The 21,457-nt window shown below is 51.1% G+C and overlaps 11 protein-coding genes across 11 annotated transcripts; 3 read left to right on the top strand and 8 right to left on the bottom strand.

The window, feature by feature from the left end:
- Positions 1-157: 157 nt before the first annotated feature.
- Positions 158-1,970, bottom strand: ASPZODRAFT_158787 (hypothetical protein; the record flags this gene model as incomplete). The annotated part of the gene is made up of 2 exons (XM_022726367.1): positions 1,581-1,970; positions 158-1,523 (listed from the first exon to the last, which is right to left on the bottom strand). Exons 1-2 carry the CDS (start codon positions 1,844-1,846, stop codon positions 158-160), a joined length of 1,632 nt encoding a protein of 543 aa, XP_022582447.1. The 5' UTR covers positions 1,847-1,970.
- Positions 1,971-2,297: 327 nt separating this feature from the next.
- ASPZODRAFT_47287 (hypothetical protein) lies at positions 2,298-2,483 on the top strand (the record flags this gene model as incomplete). The annotated part of the gene is made up of 1 exon (XM_022728393.1): positions 2,298-2,483. A coding segment is annotated over one exon (186 nt), but the record flags the coding sequence as incomplete, so codon positions are not given.
- Positions 2,484-2,732: 249 nt separating this feature from the next.
- Positions 2,733-3,890, bottom strand: ASPZODRAFT_94965 (hypothetical protein; the record flags this gene model as incomplete). Its single annotated transcript, XM_022730492.1, has 3 exons — positions 3,754-3,890; positions 3,607-3,696; positions 2,733-3,547 (listed from the first exon to the last, which is right to left on the bottom strand). The coding sequence occupies exons 1-3, from the start codon at positions 3,839-3,841 to the stop codon at positions 2,733-2,735; spliced, it is 993 nt and encodes a 330-aa protein (XP_022582445.1). The 5' UTR covers positions 3,842-3,890.
- Positions 3,891-4,147: 257 nt separating this feature from the next.
- On the bottom strand, positions 4,148-5,985 carry ASPZODRAFT_131547 (hypothetical protein). Its single transcript, XM_022722789.1, has 3 exons — positions 5,430-5,985; positions 4,693-5,342; positions 4,148-4,628 (listed from the first exon to the last, which is right to left on the bottom strand). Exons 1-3 carry the CDS (start codon positions 5,864-5,866, stop codon positions 4,573-4,575), a joined length of 1,143 nt encoding a protein of 380 aa, XP_022582444.1. The 5' UTR covers positions 5,867-5,985; the 3' UTR covers positions 4,148-4,572.
- A 410-nt stretch (positions 5,986-6,395) lies between these two features.
- ASPZODRAFT_131545 (hypothetical protein) lies at positions 6,396-7,832 on the top strand. The gene has a single exon (XM_022722788.1). It carries the CDS (start codon positions 6,885-6,887, stop codon positions 7,590-7,592), a length of 708 nt encoding a protein of 235 aa, XP_022582443.1. The 5' UTR covers positions 6,396-6,884; the 3' UTR covers positions 7,593-7,832.
- Positions 7,833-7,932: 100 nt separating this feature from the next.
- ASPZODRAFT_64399 (hypothetical protein) lies at positions 7,933-9,103 on the bottom strand (the record flags this gene model as incomplete). The annotated part of the gene is made up of 2 exons (XM_022729228.1): positions 7,933-8,952; positions 9,017-9,103. 2 exons carry the CDS (start codon positions 9,101-9,103, stop codon positions 7,933-7,935), a joined length of 1,107 nt encoding a protein of 368 aa, XP_022582442.1.
- A 1,130-nt stretch (positions 9,104-10,233) lies between these two features.
- Positions 10,234-11,485, bottom strand: ASPZODRAFT_63287 (hypothetical protein; the record flags this gene model as incomplete). The annotated part of the gene is made up of 2 exons (XM_022729134.1): positions 10,234-10,377; positions 10,454-11,485. 2 exons carry the CDS (start codon positions 11,483-11,485, stop codon positions 10,234-10,236), a joined length of 1,176 nt encoding a protein of 391 aa, XP_022582441.1.
- A 1,586-nt stretch (positions 11,486-13,071) lies between these two features.
- On the bottom strand, positions 13,072-13,483 carry ASPZODRAFT_1810921 (hypothetical protein). The gene has a single exon (XM_022727158.1). It carries the CDS (start codon positions 13,390-13,392, stop codon positions 13,174-13,176), a length of 219 nt encoding a protein of 72 aa, XP_022582440.1. The 5' UTR covers positions 13,393-13,483; the 3' UTR covers positions 13,072-13,173.
- Positions 13,484-14,079: 596 nt separating this feature from the next.
- Positions 14,080-15,767, bottom strand: ASPZODRAFT_131539 (hypothetical protein). The gene is made up of 6 exons (XM_022722787.1): positions 15,690-15,767; positions 15,094-15,622; positions 14,898-15,039; positions 14,739-14,839; positions 14,640-14,688; positions 14,080-14,587 (listed from the first exon to the last, which is right to left on the bottom strand). The coding sequence occupies exons 1-6, from the start codon at positions 15,749-15,751 to the stop codon at positions 14,508-14,510; spliced, it is 963 nt and encodes a 320-aa protein (XP_022582439.1). The 5' UTR covers positions 15,752-15,767; the 3' UTR covers positions 14,080-14,507.
- Positions 15,768-16,012: 245 nt separating this feature from the next.
- Positions 16,013-19,048, top strand: ASPZODRAFT_15373 (hypothetical protein; the record flags this gene model as incomplete). The annotated part of the gene is made up of 3 exons (XM_022726007.1): positions 16,013-16,029; positions 16,088-16,342; positions 16,429-19,048. 3 exons carry the CDS (start codon positions 16,013-16,015, stop codon positions 19,046-19,048), a joined length of 2,892 nt encoding a protein of 963 aa, XP_022582438.1.
- Positions 19,049-19,806: 758 nt separating this feature from the next.
- Positions 19,807-21,406, bottom strand: ASPZODRAFT_131537 (hypothetical protein). Its single transcript, XM_022722786.1, has 2 exons — positions 20,915-21,406; positions 19,807-20,852 (listed from the first exon to the last, which is right to left on the bottom strand). The coding sequence occupies exons 1-2, from the start codon at positions 21,196-21,198 to the stop codon at positions 19,856-19,858; spliced, it is 1,281 nt and encodes a 426-aa protein (XP_022582437.1). The 5' UTR covers positions 21,199-21,406; the 3' UTR covers positions 19,807-19,855.
- Between the last annotated feature and the right edge of the window lie 51 nt (positions 21,407-21,457).

Below are 21,457 nucleotides of genomic sequence, written 5' to 3'. Positions count from 1 at the left end.
GGTACCTAGGAGGTTCATACTCCGTCATACTCCGGACCAAGTTCGGAGTACGGAGCACTCTGTAGCAGGATGACGAATTCTTAAACAGACGATCTATGAAATTATTTACTTTTCCGACTGCATCGCCCTGCCATGTTCGCTATACACCGTGGATCCGTCAATCATCCTCCTCCATTGATTCCCAGCCATCGCCGCCCTGAGCCACGACCTCATCGGCCGCACCCTCCTCGTCGTCGTCCGACTCATTGCCGTCGGCATCGACTCCAACCATCCGCTCCGCCACCTCGCCCGCCAGAGAGGGTAGGCGCGAGACAAAGGCGCGGCGCACCGCCCCGTTGGTGGACGTGTCCCAGATCTGCACGACACCCTTGCTCCCCGCGACCGCCAGGCGGAAACCAACCTCCGCGTCGGGCGCAAAGGTGGTCGAGAAGACCTTGCCGACCTCCAGCTTGCGCGAGACCACCATGCTGGGTTTCCCATTCTCGACGTTCCACAGCTTGACCTGCTTGTCCGTCGAGCCCGTCACCAGGAAGCCCGGGATGGTGCCGTGGATGTCAAACGACGAGACCGACGAGTCGTGCGCCTGCAGCGTCCACACGGGCTTCGACTCCTGCGGGCTCGCGGGGATCTGTCTGGCGTCGTACCGGTACACAATGCCGCTGTCCGTCGTCACGTAGAAGTAGTTGGCGTCGTGCGGGTCCCAGCGCACGTTCTCCACGTCCGCATCCACGCCCCAGCGCGCCTTGACGTCCGGGGCCCGCATGTCCGCCGCCACCACCGTCCGGTCGTAGCTCCCGCTCAGCAACACCGTCGACTCCTGCGGGTGCCAGTCCAGCGCGCACACCTTGTCCGTGTGGTGCGCGTACGACTTGGCGCACTTGCTCGTGTTGAGGTCCCACAGCTTCACCGTCTTATCCGCCGACGCCGAGGCAAGCAGATTGCGGTGCTGGCGGTTGGCCGCCAGCGCCAGGATGGAGTCGACGTGGTACGCATCGTTGGCCTTGGTCTTCTTCTTCTTATTCTTTTTCTTGTTGCTGGACTCTTCGCCCCCCTGGCCCAGGATGGCGTTCGGGTACATGCAGTCTACCACGTCCAGGTCCCAGATCTCAATGTCGGGCTCCATCGTGCCCACCGCCACAAAATTACCCGTTGTCCGGCCCTCGGCGTTCTTGCCGCCCACGGGCATATCCAGCCACTCCAGACAGAGGGGAATGGCGGGCAGCATGATGTCGTGGTGGACGTACAGGTTGTCGGCGGCATCCTCATAGACGTAGACCTCGAGGTGTGCAACCTCGTCCTCTAGCTTCCCGGCAAGTAGCAGGTTATCCATAGGCATGATCTGCAGCTCTTCTCTCTCCTCGTCGGCTTCCTCCTCCGGAATGATCAGGTACGGATCCTCCTCGTTCGGTTGATGGTAAGCTAAGGACTTCACGTTGCCGAACATGGTGATTTTCTCGCCATCTTCATCGACCTCGTCGCTATCGTAGTGGTCCAGATCGTACTCTTTCAGATCGTCATCGTCGCTGCTGCATTGTTAGTGACCTCACTGTCCCCCCACCCAAAAAAAAGATCGCACGCACTTTAACTTGGTCTCTTTCGCGGACTCGGCCGCTTTAGTATCGTCCTCCATCGCATCCTGGGCATCCGCTTTGTCATCTTCTTCCATTGCCTCGTCGCCGTCTGCAGCCCCTTCAGTCGCGGCCTTCAAATCACTCTTGGCCTCCTCCAACTGCATCCTCGCCAGTTTAGATATGCGACCCATTTCCTCTTCATCGATCTCATATTTCGTCGGGAACTGGGCGGCGACACCACGCCGCACCCAGGCCGTCGTCGTGATCATCGACATCGTAAAGAACAAAAATAAAAAAATAGATAATCAAGAATAAATAAATAGTCTATAATAAACGCAACCTCAACTGACTCACAAGTGAGTCTGTAGAAGTCCTAAGCAAGACCTCACTAATAGTGATAATTAATGTCCCCTCATTTGATAAAGACGATCAAAATTATTTTTTCTTCCCTCCATCTCCGCCCGGCAGAATCAGCCCGACAGCTTCACCGCCCGTCTCATTTTATCGTCTGATCAACGACAGACAAGAAGAGATACCAACATTCTGTTCTTCAACATTCCGGTCTCCTTCTCTTGTTTGTGCTTCCATTCCTCCTTCTTCTTGCTCTTCTTGAGTCTTCCAAAATGCATTCTCATCTCCACACACCATACAATGCCAGTACGACCCAACACTTGCCCCCCCACTTGACCTACCTCACGTCAAGAAGGATAACTGACATGCATAGACTGCGAAGAAATCATGACCGCCCTAGACGAATGCCACGCCCGTGGCTTCCTGTGGAAAGCGCTGGGAAACTGCAACGAGATCAAGCGCGAGGTGAACCGCTGTCTGGCAGCGGAGCGGTTCCAGCGGGCCAAGAAGAACCGGGACGAGGCGCGCGGGAACCGCAAGCGGATCGAGCAGATCTGGGCGGACGAGAGGGCAATTGAATCGGGGGACAAGAGCTCCTGAGCCCTTCAGTCTTCATCTTATAGTTGGAGACGGATGAATGGGGCCTATGTTGGGTATATACGACAGGAGCTGGCGTTTTGTAATATCATTTGAGATATCCTGTACACTACTCTCTACTTTTTAAAAAAAATATATATCTTTATATACTAGTTATGTTAATTCACTTAAAAAATAAGCCTAACGCCACCCATGAAATAAGTCGGAACATGTCTAATCGTCAGCCTCGACGGCTGGACCTGAAGCTTCCTCTCCGGCTTCATCTCCCTTGCCTCCCTTGTGATGCCGCCTCCGCCTCTTGGCCTTTGGCGCAGCATTCTCGCCCTCCTCTGTTGTCCGCTCGCGGGGCTCGTTATGACTGTCCGTCTCTGCCGTGGTGGAGGTCGGCCTTGAACCTGCTGCTTCCGCCCTCTTCTTCGGTTTTTTCATGCTCAACGGGTTCGGCGCCTTGGCTTTTTTGGGTCCCTGCTTCTTATTCTTTTTATTCTTGTCGTCCCCTTCCTCGGCTCGCTTCCGTTTCCCCAGCGAGGAAGAATCCCCGTCCAGCCCGGCCCGGAACTTGCCCCGCTCCGTGTCCTCTCGCACGGTATCCGACGGCGAACTCATCGGCTCGAGAACCATGACTGACCGTTTGACATACACGATCGGCACGCCGGGGATTGACCGTGCAGCCCGTCGGAGAGCCTGCGCCTGGCGGAGCTGCGCGATGCCGTCTGCGTCCCCGCGTTTCCGCTTCTTTGCATCCCCACCGCTAGACGACGCCGCCGCGGCGGCCTTGTCCGTCGTCGGGTCCGCTGTCGCGAGGATATAGTGCTCTTTATTCTTCTTGCCGGCGCCTAATCCTGTCGGAGAAAGCAGGGAGAGCAGGCACTCCACCTCGTCGATCGGCGTCGAGTCTTCGTTGTGCGAGCAGTGGCGGAGCGGTAGCTCGGTAGGCGGCGGCAGATGGTGCGGCCGGTACGGGTTGTTGGTCTTCGGGTTGATCGGTTGTGCGGCCATGATCGCGGCCAGCGAACATTTCGTCAGGACTAACAGAGATCAGTCATGTACCTTCTTCTTCTTCTTCTTGTGAATACACAGTACTTACGTGGCTTGGCTTTCCCCTGAAGCGTCCGCTCCAGCGCCGGAATCAACTCCATCTTGAATCCATGGACCGCCCGTAGAAAATTCGAGTCGACTGTGTTTCTTGTATCAGTAGGTTTCGGCCTATCATTGCATCTGCGGTAGATCGTACCTAGGACTTGATACGGCTCGCGAAAGCCAAAGGTAAGCTCATACTGATGCATGAGCTTACGATACTTCTTTGACCGCTTGGCCCTCATTGTGAACGGCTGACAATTGCTATCTTGGCCTCGAGAGTGTTCTTCGCCAGTTCCGTAGATAGCGTGGACCGCCTCAGAAACTTTTTTTGCCGGGCGGAAACACAACTGGATTAGGTGTGGCCTGTGCATACTGAGCTAACCAGATAGGGACAGCCATAGGTATCTCTATGGAAGAATACATACTTAAGTGTACTAGTACCTGTCTCTGTATAACTGGTAGTACCTACTATAGGTAGTCTGTGACTCTATAGTAGAGAAATACTGTAGAAATCCACTACTTGTCTGCGAATTACTCTAAATCCATAAGAATTGGTAATAATGTCATTAAGATAATAATGTCTCTAAGAAGTTGCAAGATGCACCTATTAGTCTAATTAATTACCTGTAAGCCAGGCCATCATGAGCAATTGAGCAAGGTGATATAAGCCAGAGCCTCTAGCCGAGGGACTATCCCTAGTGAGATAGATTAGATGAGCGATGAGTCTTTCAAATCGTAAAATCCCCAAAGTATCACAAGGTTGTGCGTTCCCTGGATTGATGGTTGTCGTGGACGACCTTTATTGGGCGCGACCTGATTCTGGTGAGGATGCCAGGAGCATATTAGGTTGGTATCATTTTATGGGGAAAAGCCGAAAAGGCTGGACATGGGTATAAATCGAATCTAGCGCCTGCTCTGAAGACGAAACGATGCCGAGAAAAGAAATTCTATCGATGTTTGGGCAGCAGATGGATCAGGTAACCCTCTTTCTGCATGAGGCGGCAACAACGGAGATATCGTCCAGTTTGCCTATAGCCCAACATATTAGCACATTCGAATGAAAAGAAAGAAGAAGGAAAAAGAGAAGATATACCTCCTTCAATGGCCAGACCCTCATCGATTGCTTTTTCCATATACGGACTCTCCGCGTGAGGGTCCTGCGCAATGTCAAGGGCCGCCTTCAGTAGCTCACGAGCGACAAAGACCATCCGTTGGTCGGTCTTATGGCCATAGGAGTGGGGGAGGCATTCTTTGTCTGCTTCCCATTTGTTGAAGCTATCCAGAGCTATGGTCACCACCTCATGTTCCCACAGGTTGTCGACCACGCCGTCGGAAAGAGCCAGGACGATGTCGTCCTCCTCAAGCTCGACCTTGGACATGACTGCATCCTTGCGCGGCGTATCGACACTGTTTGTTCCCAACTGCACTGGGCAATCAAACCAATGCCATTGTTCCTGGGTCCGAAACAAGACCTCTCTCTCTCTCGGTCGGATGACCAGAATCTTGCAGTCCCCTAGGTTTGTGACGTAGAGCAACGGCTTCGAACATCCATCATCGGCAGACCAATGAAGGAGCGCGGTGACCGAAGTCGAAGTGCCCAGCCATTCGTTGGGTGTTCTTGTCGCCCGCACAGTTTCCTCGTAGGCACGCTGAAGGAACTCGACCGGATCTGGGTCAGACACGTTGTCAACCTGCCGCTCGACCTCGAGGGCCCAGAAATGGAGTAGTAACCGCGACCAAAGCCTTCCGTACGTCCGAGTGTCAGTAGCTATTTCTTTTTTTCTTCTTCTCTTTTCCCACACCACACACAAAAGAAATGGCCAGACTCACGCAGCATGGCCCTGGGACTTGGTCGCCCAGGCGCCTACCCCATCATTCACGCCGATAAAGTTCTCTGCAACTAGCACCGCATCGTCGCCGTTGTTCAAGCCGCGGATCAGCTCCCCCTTGACGGATAATCTCTTATCCAGGCTCTGGCCGTGGGTGGTCAAAGGGTCCGAAAACGAGGAGGACGGCGGAGACAGGAACGGTGGGGGGAAGGGTCGAGACGGCCGTTTGGCGCAGCAAGCGTACCCCGTTTCGAAGCGGTAGGGGGATCGGAAGACGGGAGATGGCGTCTGAGGCCGTTGCTGAGGCTCCGGCGTGGGAGTCGTGATGCCATACGAGGGCAGCACCGCGTGAGAATAATGCCGTCGCACCAGGCGCCGTCTCCAGGGTGTGATCCACAGTGGGCTGCGTGCAGAAGAACCCTTGAAAACCGCACCCATTCCAACAGTAGATACTAAAGAGAACACCTCGCTCGCAGGCGCTCTAGGAATATGGGGGAACAGAGGCCTTTTTGGCGATTTCATCACCCGGAGGAGCCGGAAGGAGAGGAAGAAGAGCCAGAGCGACCGTCCGTGACTCAATGAGAATACGGGCCAGGCCACTCAGCGGCGAGAAATCCCAACAGGTCTGACCGGCTGCTCGTAAGAGTTAGCTGGGCATGGCTTTTTTGTTTGGATCGTCGCCCTTCTTTCGTAATACTACATACCTAGGTAATAATGTTGAATCTATTTCCTCCACTTGCTACTATTTACTGTAGTTCTGACTACGGAGTACTAGTTTATAGGATAACCTCACTATTGAACTTGAAAAAAGCCACTGTCCTAGATATAGAACATGGACTAGGATCTACTAGACTATGGAGTGCTGCTCCATTAAAAGGTAGCAATAGTTACCAATAACTATTAGAACTAACTACTAGGTAGTGATCGTCCTGATCTACGCTATTAAAACTCTGGGGTAGTCAACAAAAATGTGGTAGTTTCTGCCTCAGGCTGCAGATATTATTGCTATTGACGTCGTTCAACTTCAAGCAACTTCAAACCTGAGCAGAACTTGCCAACCACACAACCTCCCTCGCTTCTGCACTTATGGACATCTCTCACTTGATTTTTGTTTCTCTCCTTACTTATTTAAACGAGATCTTGCCTCAGTCGGCTCTCGATGCGATTAAAGTCCACGAAAGTCCGGGATAACCATCTCTTTGTTTCAGACATGAGTTTTGTAGATACTTCAATGTTGCGAGTTCACTAGATCATCTTGCTTACTTGGTTTCTCGCTTAACATTTAACACATAAATAGCACAAAGGGTTTGAATGTGGTCCTAAGGCTTCTACCGTGCTCGTGGAGTTTTCCGCTGGATACCAACTTCTGTCATCAAAATGGATAACCAGCCAAAAGTCGAATTACTCCAAGCCGAGGTGGACGAAAACGACGAAAGCTTTTTCCGTCTTCTGGTTGATGGTGTTTCTGTTAAATATATCACCGTGGAACCAGGCATCTACATCGCTGAAGATATGTTTATTCGGTCCTTCCCTCGTCTCCCTCTTGCCAGAATTCCCCCCAGGAAACTGGAACGATGGTCTCGTGGCCAAGGATGGAAAGGACGGTCGGCCCTATTTTGCGAGCTCCAACCTGACCGAATTGCCTGGCGTTCAGAACACCTGGCATGAAACCTATGTCGACTACTTGGAGCTTTCGATCGGACGGAAGTTACGAACGGGCATTTATGAAGCCAGATGTTCGTTATTCAATGAGATTGTCATCGCCAAATTCGCTCGCTTTCCCTGGGAGATCCAATACATGGAGAATGAGACCACAGCATATCAATGGATATCCGGCCATACAATCGGGCCTCGATTCCTTGGTCACTTGACTGAAAACGGTCGAGTGATTGGGTTCTTGATGGAACGCATAACCGATACACAGCATGCTAGCCCTGAAGATCTCGAAGCCTGCAGGGAGGTATTGACTCGACTACATGATGTAGGAGTACGACACGGGGATACGAATCGATTCAATTTCCTTGTATGCGATTCGAAGGCTACGTTGATCGATTTCGACACGGCTCAGAAATGTGACGATCGGAACTTGCTTCTGCAGGAGTTGGAGAATTTAACTGTGTGCCTCAACGATCCGTCGGACAGAGGAGGTGGAGGTCTTCATTAGAACAGATTGCATGCTGGCGCCATGGTGGTCACTGTGCTTCTAAGCTGTTGGCTTATCTTCTACAATGGTTTATCTCGGTACTGTGTGGTCTTTGCAGGTCCAGTCAATTATTTCCTAGCTATGAACATGTCTCCCTAGCCAGTAGGTCTTCATTATCATAGTGAAAGTACTAGATTCAAGACTGAGAAAGAAATGTCAAAACGACAAACCGGCTATCATTAAAGGGACAAAAGGAGGGCGGGTAGTTCTTCGACAGACGTCTTCAATGCGCCGAATTCAAAGGAATCCAAAGTCAAAAATACAAACCAGTCCGCCTGGAGGTAGCCTGCCGGGCCAATGCCTAGAGAGGAAGAATAACTCGCCGCTCCTTCATAATCTCGACATTGATCATGGTGAGGGCCTGGGCGACTTGGAGATCCAGCTCCTTGTCAGCCAGGTTGCGCCTGAGGTAAGCGAACCCCTCGAAGATGAGCTTGCACATGTTGTCGCAGCGCTCCGTGAAATCCTGGCGGCCTCGTTCGCGGCTGCGCCTGGTGAATGCGATACGCATGCTGCGCTCCGCACAGGGGCAGGGCAGCTCAACGTCATTAGTACAGTGACGGGCACACTTGCAGACTGCGGTACAGGTACACTTGCGTTCTCTCGCGAAATCCATCACCTTGCGACGGCCCTCTTCGCGACGCAGCGCTCCAACGACCTTGCCCTCGAGCTTGGCCAGAGTTGCCAGGCGGTGATCCAGCTTGTTCTCGTTCTCGTAGGTGGCTTTGGGCATGGTTTTCAGGTTTACCCATGGAAGACTGCGGTCCGAGATGTCAGTCTTGTTGATATTACGAGGGGTTTGGCAAAGAAACCGCTCAGACCCAGTCACTAGAGCCTCTGGGGAGGGCAGTTTATAAATCGGTACCAGACCCTTCCATTTGACAACCCACTCGTCTTTCTCATCGTGCAGCTTGAGTTGGATAAAGGAACGGAAGCCAAGCAGATCGTCGGAGGCATAGCCGAACTCTTCCAGTTCCGCTTCCCCAAAACCGATGAGGGCTTCCTGGTACTCACCGAGCTGCTGGATGTCAATGATATGGCTCACGTCGTCGGAATCCAGTATTTCCTTGAGTGACAGTAAGACCCTGTACAGATGAGCTGGCTCGGGTAGGACAAAGGTGCGGTTGTTGGGGGTACGCGTGGGTTTCCAGGGAAAGAACGAGCAGAGTTCAGCTTTGGCAACCTCCTGGACGATCCGGGCATAGACGCAGTAAAACAAGGGTTCAATCACTTCAGACAGTTCATTCAGAAGGTCAGAGGTCACAACATTTTCGGTGCTGCGGAGATGAAAGGGCAAGTCCCAGAGTGACTCGTCGTCAAACTATTCCAAGATTTTTCAGTAAAAGCACCTTCTCTAGGATACTCGCAGACAGGCCAGGGCTAACCTTGATCCCATAATTCTGGAATATGATTAAGATAATCTTGCCCACGGCGTAGACCTTGGAGAACACTTCCAGCGCCGAAGTAAACATTCCCGTGAGCTTTTCCTCACCCATTTCATCCAGGATATCGCCAATGTTTTTGTCTGCCAATCTTTCGGTACCGAGCCAGTCACGCAGGCCGACTCTAAAGGGGATAAAACCCGCCTGGCTGCCCTGCTCGTCCTGTGAGGTTTTGGTGAGCAAATGCTTTTCGTATGTCCATGTGGGAGAAAGTGAGCGCTAGGTCAAGGAAACACTTACCTGAGAAGCCTCAGAGCCAGGCATGTCGAACTGTTCAGACTGGTTCAAAGAGGAAGAAGAAGGTGAAAATGGGACAGGCTCGTTTTGGGACACTTCGGAAGACGCGTGGGGGTATCCTTCAGAACTATTTTCAAAGCCTTCGTCTTCTTGAGGGAACTCTCCTTCAGAGTCTTCGGGGTCTTCTTCAGGAACTTCTTCAGGGAACTCTTCTTCAGGGAACTCTTCTTCAGGGAACTCTTCTTCAGGGAACTCTTCTTCAGGGAACTCGTCAGGGAACTCGCCAGAATACGCCTCGTTAGAACACTCTTCAGGAACTCCTTCGTAGAGACCTTCAGAGCACTCTTCAAGAGCCTCTTCTGGATCACCTTCAGCTTCGAGCTCCTTGCGCTTTTTCTTCCTGGATTTCCAAAGACGGGGGTGAGGGATCTTGAGAGGAATGAGAGACTGGAGAAGTGCATGGAGGGGCATGGTGACGCCTTTAGACTCTAACTAGCAAACCAGAATAAAAAAGAAGTTGGGGAGGAGAAAGTGTCGATTAAAAAGTTAGTGGTGATGATTATGTTGTGTACACTGGTGAATAAGACCCCCCCCCCTTCTCTCACTAAGAGATTCACTTTGCTCTACAGAAAATTCTATGCCCAAAGATTCTCTCTATAAGTAAAGAGAGTTTATATAGGTTCTGTTCATCATAGTAGCTAATAGTGGTATTATAAACGATCTAGCTTACACTTACTAAGAAGATGAAATTTGTAAAAGGCTGTAAAGTAAAGGACCAGGACATCATCATTGAGCTCATCACAGAAAGAAAAAGAAAAGAAGAAAGGAAAGAAGAAACAATGAGAGACAAGAAAATATAGGGGAAAACACAACCTAGGTATCCTCGAACATCTCCAATGGCATGCTTTCTTCCCCCCCCGTATTCAGGCCAGCTCGGGGTCGACCTCAACTTGGTCTCCGCTAGTGATAGTATATGGCAGTATCACCTCGGGGATGTTCCAAATCAATTTGTTTGCTTGATCGACATGCGTGGGTGGGAGAGACATGCACTCTCTAAAAGAGAGAGACTGAATGATGGACGTTATTGGTAAGTATTTGCAAATTCTCCTTTTAAAAACAAGGGTTCATGCCGTAGCTACTTACCTTGAGACACTTGAGTTTCTTCACCCACCGAAGGCCGGCATCAGGGTCTTCCTTCTCCTGTAGCTCCTCGAGAGCATCGGCAGGCTCGTCGCTGACGTTCGGGCAGTTTTCAAGCCACAGAACCTGCAGTTTGGCACCTGGGGCGACACAATTGGTATCCCCGGCGGCGTCCATATCGAGCGCATTGCTCATGCCCCCCAGCCAGCTCAAAAAATCAGGATGCACCCCAGTGCAGGTCCGCAGCTTCAGGGTTGTGAGGTTCGGGTTGTTTCTCACAAGCACCATGAGCTGCCACGGTGTGATGCCGGCTCGTTCGAGTATCAGGGTTTGAAGACCAGTCAGCCCAATTTGCTTGTACGGGCCAATGCCAATGAGAGCATTCCAGCACGTACTGCTGGGCGCGGGCTGAAGCCACGCGCGAGGCCTCATCGACCCGTCCCGAACGTGGGGGTGTTCGAACCGGAGGGCAAGGTGTCGCAATTTGCTCCGACAGTTGGTAGCGAGGGCAAGGGCGCCCTCCATGTCCATGTCGTACGCCATGAATTCGAGCTGTACAAGCGATTTTCCATATCGACCTAGCAGACTCGAGAGTATGTCGTTTTGCATGCAGACCATCTGTTCAAACGTCGTGGGAAGGCCGGTTTCATCTTTGCGAAAAGAATCTATCTCCCAAGATGCATCTTCGAGGTCAGATATATACATCTTGCGCTTTCGTGTGCGCAAAGCTTGTGGTTGCAGGACGGAGATAGTATATCCAACAGCTTCATCGGCATATATTATTTCTTTGCCCTTATCATAGTGACCTGTTGTAGGCCAGCCGGCTTGGACAAAGGAGATGAGAGAGTGGATTCGCCTTTGGAAGACCGCTAATCGGAGTCGCTTGAGAGACAAAATATGGTAGAGGTGGTTGGTGCGCGATGTTTCTCCAAAGTGAAGGAGAGATTGAAGAGGCAAATAAGACAGGATCATCAGCACTATCTCCAGTGGCAAAGTACTGATTCTGTCCTTTTCGACAGTGTTGGGCTTCGCCATGCCGAATATATCTTGCTCCACTGTGGTTTACCAATAAGTCGAGTATAGTCTACGGTGCCTTCGAAAGATCTGCCGTTACTTCGTCACTTTTTGTTGCTGCTCGTTATTCGAGTTTCGTTTTCACGCCAATGACAGAATGTCGAGTTCTCTGAATCTTCTGGGATAGTTGCTGAAATAGCATCTTATAGTCGTGTTCTCCAAGCGTCAGAACAACATCGCCTGCAAGGTTCTCAGACACAAGATTAGTTGTCAACCAACACTAAACAAGGGTCAAAAACAGATGGTCAATAAGTCACAGGGGAAAAAAAGAACTACTAACCACGCGTTGGCTGACTAAATGTCAGCTCTTGAGGACTATTTCAATTGAAACTTGCATCTGCATCTGGAATTGAATCGTCACTTTATTATCCTGCAATCTGAAATTAGCCGACGAAGATGAAGAGAGCTATATAGGTCCAGGTACAGTACCTTTCTTGTTTTTAGAAGACAGGAATCTGGAGATGAGATGAATAAATAAAGAGCTAGAGTTTGACTTCTATCATGGCTATCATCATATTAACAGACATCCCAGAGCCGACAAAATTACTCCCATCACTTACCACAAAAATGCTGGGTATGTCAAATCCTATATAAACGGAAGAATCATCCACAACAACTGTATAATTGGAATTAGGTTAGCCTACTTCCTTGAAAACCAATTCTGAATCTTACACAAGAATGCAAGTATTCAACAAACGGAGTACGAATGCCCGTAGGGTTCTCCAATTGGAAGATTGTTGCCGATTTGTTCATGCAAGGAGGAAATCGAAGAGATGACAAGACGGCATTTGGGAATGTGCCAATCTTCCCCACGATGCTATCAATCTATATTGTAGACTCGACGAAGAAGAGTCCTTGGGATGGTTAATAGTAGGATTTTGCTTGGCTAGTCAAACCCGAGGATCTTAACCCCCTGAATCTAACACGTCGATTTTGGCTACTTATATCTATCGCCCACAAACGCGCGAGCGAGTGGACAAGCCATCTCACCGAAAGATCTGTACGGAGCACGGAGTACTCCCATGCTTCATACGTCGCAATTGCGATGGTCTCCCAAAACGGAGGCAGGAGGACACGACGTCAGACTCCAAACCGAGTGGCGGCAGTCATGCTGCAGACACGCAGCATCCATAGCATTGGTTATTTTCGGATATCGGGCACGCGAAACCAGTGTGGGAAGTTTTTTGTGATAGTGGCTGTCCGACCGACCCCCCCCCCCCCTATGGGCAGAACCGGAATGCTCTGGTTCTGGAAACATCATAGAAGCGACACCTTTGTTTGCTTCTCAGTCCAGTGGCGTTGAGGCCTGACCTGGGTACTGGAATAGATCCGTGCGTGATACGAGGCATGGGACAAGAGCAGATGACGAGCTCGGAGCGATCACTCGGGGGCGAATATCCCTGTCTATTGAGTCCAGTGATGAGATACGTCAGATTCCACTTCGGGCCAAGTCGACAAAAAAAGTGATAATACGGAGTAGATAAAGAAAAAAGATTGAAATAAAAGCATCTGCATGGGGCTGGGGGTGAAAGTTACAAAGTACATACGGCTGCGGTGGTGTTTCACCCAGGTTGCTCAAAACCCCAGTCATGCAGCCTGGCGACCCGGGTTATCGGGATCGTCTGGCGGATCAGCAGCCACTTGACGTCTCACACGGCCGCGATATGAAGTTTGACGCATCGTAACGTCAATGCAGACAGGGCTGGTGCTCCCGACTGCCCAGTGCATCGAGGATGAGCGGTCAAACCGCCGTGATTTCGACCAGCAGCGAGAGGGAGAAAGTCGTGTACAGCGGAGGCGGTAAAGCGATCGAAACAGTCCAGGGGGAGAGAAAAAGAAAAGAAAAACGAAATGCTTGAGGCACTCATGCCTGGCGATTACAGGGGTGACGATCCTTGTCGAGGAAAGATCTCCGTACTCGGTACGTTAGTACTCTTTGAGGGAGCACCTACTCCCGTACGGAGTAGGTACTTTGTGCTTTGTACTGATCTATCAGTTTTTTTTTGCTTTTGCGGCCCAGTCTGCCTTCAAAGACTGCAGCTGTCGTCTAGGCGCTTAATTGTGCGTTGCTAGTCGCCCAGGACTAACTAACTGATGCTCTGAAGGATTTGTGTCCAGGATGTGCTTCCTATTCACCGTCTGCTCTGGATGTGACGCCATCTGGACAGTTTCGATTCGTGCCGTGGCTTTTGTACGGCATACCTGACCATTCCTCGAGTTTTTCAGCGGTCGCGAAAGATGTCTTTTGCCCATTTGCTACGGTATCTCATGGACTGGCTTCTTTCTCGCTTCTCGCGGTGCATGAGATAGTCGCGCGGAAACCACCGGTGGCTCTCTTTCATCGTTGCGTCGCTCAGCGAACCGCAAGGAAATGTTACACAAACAGCCCTAGCTGATTCAATTGCCCAATAGACAGACAGGACTTGGTTTGGCAAAGGGAAGAACAAAACACTTGCCGAATAGAGAAGCTACTCGCCATGTGAAGGACTGAGATATTCCCTCAAATCGGCATCCTAGATTATTGATCGTCATCAACGTCTCAGCTCAGACTGTCAGACAACAAATTCAATGATAGACCTACAGATACAGAGCATCAGAGAGGTTGAATTAAGCTATGCTGGCACTCGGTGAACGGTTTATCGTCATTCTAGTGCTCTCTTTTCGCTCTGGAGACTTGTATGGTTACTGAAACAGGCCGGCTATGGATACAGACCCTCTGTCAGGCGAGAAAAGACTACCTGCACAAGCCTTTAGTAAGGAAGAAGACACAACTGGCACTTTGTACTCAACAGATGAGTCGCTCTACTCTCCTATCTACATATTGAGAACGGACTAGGATAGTACATATCAACAGAAAATAGGAACATAGGATTGAGTAAATCTACAGGTAGCGGGCTGACCGTAAGTCCTCCGCATCCGAGTATAGAGACTGACTTGTGTGAAGTAATGGTATGGACACGAATGAGAATGATAGAAGCAAGATCTAGCCCTGAACCCGGAAGGTACGTCCACTGGCCGTCTTCCTTTCCCGCTCCTCGTTTTCTGGTCGCGCACGATTGAGGACTGTACAACGTCAGAAATGTTGTCAACATACATGGTGAAAATGAACACTGACCCTGGAGGAAATCTGCTGTCCTCTTGCGCATTCTGGTATGGATGTATGCCTGAAAAGATGTCATTACGAAGTTCTATCTGGAGAGAAAGCGGACCTTACCTTCGAGGCCTTGATATGATAGTGGAAGTAATCACGGAAGGTCTGGATGTGGGAGATATTTTCATAACGACGCTGAGGGGTAAGGTGACGAGGGAAAAGAACTGAGAATTGTCAATACCGGAGAGGGAAAAAAAAAAGACCACGACATTTCCGGCTTACCAAAAGTCACGTAGCTGATTTCACCTTCGCCCGAGTCCTTGAGACCAGGGACGCCAGCCAACTCAAGCGGGGGATCGTTTCGGAAGAGCACTTGGGGAGCGTTCTGCAGGGTTAACACACGTCTCCGGGCGTCGACGAATTCCTGTGTCCGAGTGAGAATTTGATTGCAAGATAGAACAGGTACGTGATCACAAACCTGCAAGAAAACCTTGCCAAAGATACGGTCCGTCTCCTCGCGGAATACAGTGCTGAAGATCACCGTGACTCGGTCGTGACTGGCTTTGATGTAGATTGCCTCTTCCTCACGATAGTGGATAGCCATGACCTCCCCTCCTTCCTTCACACCCTGGGGCGCAGATTCCGTGGTGTACCTTGAAGCCTCCTCTGAAAGCTGTGCGAATTCATCGAACGCCCGCTCAAACGGGGCAGCCATCACGTTCCGCTTCAACAAGGCGAGGCGCATGATCAGCTCGTCCTTGGCCTCCTGCTCCGCCGGGAGATTCTCCAGATCGATCTGCACCGAGAAGTCGTATCCAGGCTCGGGAGAGACGATGTACGGGCCGTACTCCCGCTCCAGCACCTGTTGTGCCCCATACTGCACCAGCTCCTTGAAGCATTTCAGGTTGATCGAGATGAGAATCTTCGTTTTCGACTCGGGAGTAGACAGATGGAAGGTCACGCCATCAAAGTCCGAAACAACCTGGTCGATTGACACGGGGTTGCCCCTATAGTAATGGCAACAGTTAGCGGGTGCCGGGTATGCCATGTGTATGTTCGGGGGTGGGGTTGTACCCAGCGAACCGCTCCGTGAGGAGCGCCTGGATGAGCACGTTCTGGTAGTCTAGGAGAAGCATGGCGATGGCCTCAATCTAATTAGCTCAGATAATCCGATCACACAGAGTCAACACTGACTAAAGGCTTCGTGGCCGCGGGGATTCGAAAGAGTGCCTGGCAGACGAGTTTGGGGTTGTTGGACCGGAGCCTGCGAGCGTCATCTTGTGAAGGCGGTGAATAGTTGCCTGACCGGTCGCTGTGGCCGCCTGTAGACAAATCGCCGACTTATCGATACGCACCGCAAGCTCCAAATTTTTTTTTGTCTCATCGAGCGTTCAACGATGGTCAAATCCTATTTGTGAGGAACCTCTGCGGTTTGAGTTCTGTGGTACATTGCAGCTGATTAGTTCTATCAGGAAATTCGAGCATTCGAACACCTTCGGCCTCGTCGCCACCGCGTCGTCGAATGCGATCTGGACGAGAGACGCCGATGTCCCAGGTACTGCGCGCCGTACAGGCGTAGGGCGAGCCGTCGTAGGTGCGAGCGAAGAGGTACTTTGCTGGGATGTGAAGAAGGGCGAATTAATCGGGAGATGGCGCGACAGTTCGTGCAAGGCGCAGGTCACGGCCATCATCCAAAGTAAAACGGATGAGGATATTTTCGCTGTCGGGTAAGTTGAGCGCCAAAAAAAAAAAAAAGAAAAAGAAAAAGAAAATTGGTGGGCCAGTCAATTGATTCATATGATCCTTCATATAGCTACGAGGATGGCACTATCAGAATTTGGGACTCGCGAACTTCAACCGTCATTATCTCCTTTAATGGTCACAAATCTGCGATCACTCGACTCGCCTTCGATAATGCTGGTGTGCGCCTTGCCAGCGGTTCCAAGGATACTGATATCATCGTGTGGGATTTGATATCGGAAGTCGGACTGTTCAAGCTTCGTGGGCATACGGATCAAATCACCTCGCTTCACTTCCTCTTCCCCCCCGCGGAACTGCTCCAGGCCGCTGGGCAAACCGAGCACGCAGGTTTCCTCTTGACGACCAGCAAAGATTCCTTGATCAAGGTCTGGGATCTTGCTACGCAACACTGCATCGAGACTCATGTTGCGCAATCCAATGGCGAATGCTGGAGTTTGGGTCTCTCGCCTGACCAAAGCGGTTGCATTACTGGAGGTAACGATGGCGAGCTCAAGGTGTGGTCGATCGACGAAAGTGCCATGATAGAGGTTGCCAAGGAACGGACCGGGTCGGAAAGCCGCAAAATCCTGACAGATCGTGGGACTCTGTACAGGAACGGCAAGGACCGGACGACCGGCATTTGTTTCCATCCGCGGTCAGACTACATCGGTATTCATGGCTCGGAGAAAGCGGTGGAAATCTGGCGCATTCGTTCGCAGACCGAAGTTCAAAAGGCTTTGGCAAGAAAGCGCAAAAGGCGCAATCAGAAGGAGGCGCAACGTGCTGCTGCTGATGGTGAGGAGGCTGCGGCGGAAAATGACAATCAGAAATCGGAAGACCCTGCCTCTGCCCCAGTATCCGAGGTCTTCGTACCTCATGTTATTGTTCGCACCGGTGGTAAGGCTCGTTCATTCGATTGGATTGCCACCAAGTCGAGCCACAACCTTCAGCTCCTTGTGGCCACAACAAACAACCAGCTTGAAGCGTACACCGTTGTGACTTCAAACAAAAAGGCCAAGGATGATGAGGATAACGAATACTCCCGAAACCTTGCCGTGGAAATACCAGGCCACCGAACCGACATCCGTTCTATTGCATTGAGCTCTGACGACCGCATGCTTGCCTCAGCCTCCAATGGCAGTCTCAAAATCTGGAACGTCCGGACGCAGAGCTGTCTGCGGACTTTAGAGTGCGGCTATTCTCTCTGCTCCGCATTCCTACCTGGAGACAAGATTGTTGTAGTCGGCAATAAAAACGGAGAGCTAGAGGTTTTCGATATTGCCTCTTCTACGCTTCTCGACACAATCAAGGCCCACGATGGGCCTGTGTGGTCACTCCACGTTCATCCGGATGGAAAGTCCATGGCCAGTGGTGGAGCTGACAAGACTGCCAAATTTTGGACCTTCCAAATTGTTCAGGAAGAGATTCCTGGAACAAAACGAACTACACCTCGCCTGAAACTTGTTCACACAAGGACACTGAAAGTCTCGGATGACATCCTCAGTCTGCGATTTTCACCCGATGCTCGACTTCTTGCGGTGTCTCTTTTAGATAATACCGTGAAGGTGTTCTTTGTTGACTCGCTCAAACTATTCCTCAATCTCTATGGCCACAAGCTGCCCGTTTTGAACATGGACATATCTTACGACAGTAAGTTGATCGTCACTTGCTCAGCCGACAAGACGGTGCGGCTGTGGGGTCTTGATTTTGGTGATTGTCACAAGTCCTTCTTGGCGCATGAAGACAGTATCATGGCCGTTGCGTTTGTCCCTAACAACAACGAAGGCAACGGACATAACTTTTTCAGTGCCAGCAAGGACCGTGTGATCAAATACTGGGACGGCGACAAATTCGAACTGATCCAGAAACTCGAGGCCCACCATGGTGAGATCTGGTGCTTAGCCGTCGGTCATTCGGGCGAGTTCATCGCCAGTGCGAGTCACGACAAGAGCATTCGGATCTGGGAACAGACCGACGAGCAGATCTTCCTGGAAGAAGAACGCGAAAAGGAATTAGAGGAGATGCACGATAAGAATCTCCTAGACTCCCTAGGAGACGATGAGGATGGCGAGGGCGAGAAAGCCGAGGCCGTGGATGCGAGCAAGCAGACCGCCGACACCCTCATGGCCGGAGAAAAAATCATGGAAGCCTTGGACTTGGGTATGGAGGATCTCCAGCTCATGCAGGAGTGGAAGGAAATCAAGGCTTCGCAGCCCAACGCCCTACCGCAGGGCCGGAACCCGCTCTACATCGCCCTAGGCAACATCTCCGCCGAACGCCACGTCTTGAAGGTGATCCAGAAAATCCCCGCGGCATCTCTGCAGGATGCCCTGCTCGTCCTGCCCTTTTCCAAAGTGACCTCGCTCTTCACCTTCCTCGAGATCTGGGCCGGACGCGAATGGGACGTTCCGCTCACCTGCCGCGTGCTGTTCTTCATTCTCAAGACGCACCACCGCCAGATCATCGCAAGCAAGATGATGCGACCCATGCTGGACAGCATCCGGGCGTCGCTGCGCCGCGTTCTCGCGCGCCAGCAAGACGAAATGGGCTTCAACCTGGCTGCGCTGCAGTTCATTAGCACCCAGGTGCGGGAACAGGGCACCAAGGATTACGTCGACGTCGACACTTGGGAGGACCAGCAACAGCAGAAGATGGGATCGGGTAAAAAGCGAACTTTCGTCAGCGTGGCTTGAAACCTTTCTCTATATGCATCTATTGGCGTTGATTTAATCTGATTCCTTTTTTTATTCTCTATCCTCTTTTTCTCTCTCTGGTTGTTGGGAGTTTATTTTGAGACGGAAAATATTTTTAGATACGAGATCCATGTATAATTTATTCGAGTCTATATAAGAGTTCTCTACCATCATTCTTCGTATAGCAAGTCCCCAAGTAACGAATAACCTAAGTGCAACTATTAGCACAGTAGACATATAATCAAAAGGCAGTTCTTCAAGTCAAGACAAGAACAAGGCACGTCCAGAGATCACCAATACACCCTTCAGATCATCGTCTCAGCTTGCAAAACTCCTCTCAGCAGAACCTTTATAAGCACCGACGACAAGGGGTCGAAGATATTTTTATTTCTTCCCAACATGTCATACCTCTTCCGGCTCTTCCTAAAAAAAATCGGTTCGATAAAGTTCTCATCATTTCAGAGAGCAGCTGAGACGGGTCTGGAATGCTTGGATTTCTTCTACCTAGACATGGGGGGGAAAGGAGTGACTGCAGATGCATACCTGTGTAGTTAGTTGGAGTGGGAAGTACATCAACAGACAATACATTCTCTGTCTATTGTTGCAGTCAATCATTGACGGTTCTTGGAGCATCGACAACATTTGTTGTGGGAATGTTTGGAAGTCGAAGAAAAAAAATTGGCTAGAAATCCGCGAAGCCTGTCACGTGAGTCTACTCCACTTAAGCTCTAACGAATCAGGATTCTCTCCTCAATCAATGCTCATAAATCATTATTTCATTCATATCTGCTACATATAGAGTGTTGGTTATGAAGCCTGCTTCATCAGACCGCAACTCGAACAGGTCCACCATTCTGTCTCCATAAAGGCTCCGCAAGAACGGCATACCCAGCCAAGCGGACGCTTCGAGGACTTATTCTCGATAGCCGCCAGGGTTTCCACGGCTCGGACTGTGCTCTGCGACACGATCTTGCGCGTTGACTCTTGGATCGGCCGTTTGTTCGTCGATCGGGGTCGGGCAGGCGGCGGCGGACTTGGGGCGGATCCCACGTTGGCGGGCTGTGGTCGTTCAGATGCGCAGGCATCGCAACAGAGATACGTGGCCGGGTTATCTAGGGTGCAGACCGGGCACGTCCACGGGGAGTTGTACGATTCGTTATTATCGGAAGTGAGATCAACAGGCTCACGAGGGGAAGAAAGAATCGGCGCCGCCGATGCCGCCGATGCCGCCGCTGCTGCTGCTGTTTTCATTGTTGGCTTAGTGTTCTCTAGGACAGAGGAAGATAGATTCGAGCGAGGCCCTGCGGGATTTTCCTGGCTGGGAGGAATATATGAATCTCCGTATTTCTCACGCTCTTCCTCCTGAATCAGCTCAATATATGCTTGTAGGATTGCTTGCTCATTGGCATCGTCTTCTTCAGCCTTTGTGCGGAACCCATTTCGAGACGCTTCTTCGGCGAGCTGGGCACCTTGTTCTGTTCCAGAGGCGCAGCCCCGGGTCACCTCGATACGCCTCTGCGCTGCATCGGCGATGACCCTACGGATATCGGTGCCTCGCTGCACGGGGGCGCCCCCGAGTTTCCGACCAGATCCAGCAGAAAGGACCCGTCGCTGTTCGGCGGCGGCGCGCGCGCGACGACGGGCCTCATCCAAGGGCATTTTCTGGCCCCCGAGCCGCCTACCATGGGACAAGAAGCCTTCGCCCGTGTAGCCTTTCATCACGAGTTCTTCGTGTTCGTCCCGCAGTTGATTCCACAAGGCATGAAACTGCTGGTTGTGCGGCCCATGAACAATATGGCAAAGCCTGCACGCGGTATTAGCCGTGTCGAAAATCCACCGAAGCTAGATTTTGTATCTTGGACGTACTCATGGAGCATGGTATCAACTACCTGTTCCACAGGCAGAAACTGGGTCTCGTCCGAGGGGTACCGTAGCCGTAAACAAATCTTCTGGCCAGCATTAATGTTAATACCAAGCAGGTTCCTTTCTCGCGGATAGAATTCTGCCAGCGTTCCCACTCTCCAGCATCGTTGCCGCATGATCGGCTTCACCAGCGAAGCAACCTTTCGCAGGATGAGAAGCGCCTCCGACTCCCTCGGTCGGCGCTTGTCATGCTGGTACTCCAAGACCAACGGGTCTAGCTCGCGCATTTCGAATTAAATAGAAATTAGAGGAAGGGTTGGTAAATGATAGAAGAGAGCGCTAGACGTTTGCAAAGCAGATTGGAAAGGCACGGCCTCCAGCCTCAAGGAGTCATCATGAACCATCTACCCTTTAGAAACAGGCAACAGTAGTACACCAGCAAAGAAAGGAGAAATTGCCAGGAGTCGAGAAGTTTCGATGACTGTCGGTGGTAAGGACGACGCTGGATGGACTGCAGTATTGATAAGCAATTGTCTCGGTCACGTG

Source organism: Penicilliopsis zonata, assembly GCF_001890105.1.
Source record: "Penicilliopsis zonata CBS 506.65 unplaced genomic scaffold ASPZOscaffold_5, whole genome shotgun sequence".
In the NCBI taxonomy this organism is placed as follows: Eukaryota; Fungi; Ascomycota; class Eurotiomycetes; order Eurotiales; family Aspergillaceae; genus Penicilliopsis; species Penicilliopsis zonata.
This window is presented reverse-complemented; position numbering and strand designations above follow the sequence as displayed.

What these genes read in the sequence shown, in the direction of transcription:
- ASPZODRAFT_131539 (XM_022722787.1), bottom strand. Translation starts at nt 15,751, where the DNA reads ATGCTTCTCCTAGACTACCAGAACGTGCTCATCCAGGCGCTCCTCACG. An exon ending in ATCATATCAAGGCCTCGAAG is followed by an intron (nt 14,689 to 14,738) that starts GTAAGGTCCGCT and finishes ACATCTTTTCAG; the next exon opens with GCATACATCCATACCAGAAT. An exon ending in GACAGCAGATTTCCTCCAGG is followed by an intron (nt 14,588 to 14,639) that starts GTCAGTGTTCAT and finishes GACGTTGTACAG; the next exon opens with TCCTCAATCGTGCGCGACCA.
- ASPZODRAFT_131547 (XM_022722789.1), bottom strand. Translation starts at nt 5,866, where the DNA reads ATGGGTGCGGTTTTCAAGGGTTCTTCTGCACGCAGCCCACTGTGGATC. An exon ending in AAGTCCCAGGGCCATGCTGC is followed by an intron (nt 5,343 to 5,429) that starts GTGAGTCTGGCC and finishes GACGTACGGAAG; the next exon opens with GCTTTGGTCGCGGTTACTAC. An exon ending in GGGTCTGGCCATTGAAGGAG is followed by an intron (nt 4,629 to 4,692) that starts GTATATCTTCTC and finishes GTTGGGCTATAG; the next exon opens with GCAAACTGGACGATATCTCC.
- ASPZODRAFT_131545 (XM_022722788.1), top strand. Translation starts at nt 6,885, where the DNA reads ATGGTGTTTCTGTTAAATATATCACCGTGGAACCAGGCATCTACATCG.
- ASPZODRAFT_1810921 (XM_022727158.1), bottom strand. Translation starts at nt 13,392, where the DNA reads ATGAGTGCCTCAAGCATTTCGTTTTTCTTTTCTTTTTCTCTCCCCCTG.
- ASPZODRAFT_131537 (XM_022722786.1), bottom strand. Translation starts at nt 21,198, where the DNA reads ATGCGCGAGCTAGACCCGTTGGTCTTGGAGTACCAGCATGACAAGCGC. An exon ending in GTTGATACCATGCTCCATGA is followed by an intron (nt 20,853 to 20,914) that starts GTACGTCCAAGA and finishes TACCGCGTGCAG; the next exon opens with GCTTTGCCATATTGTTCATG.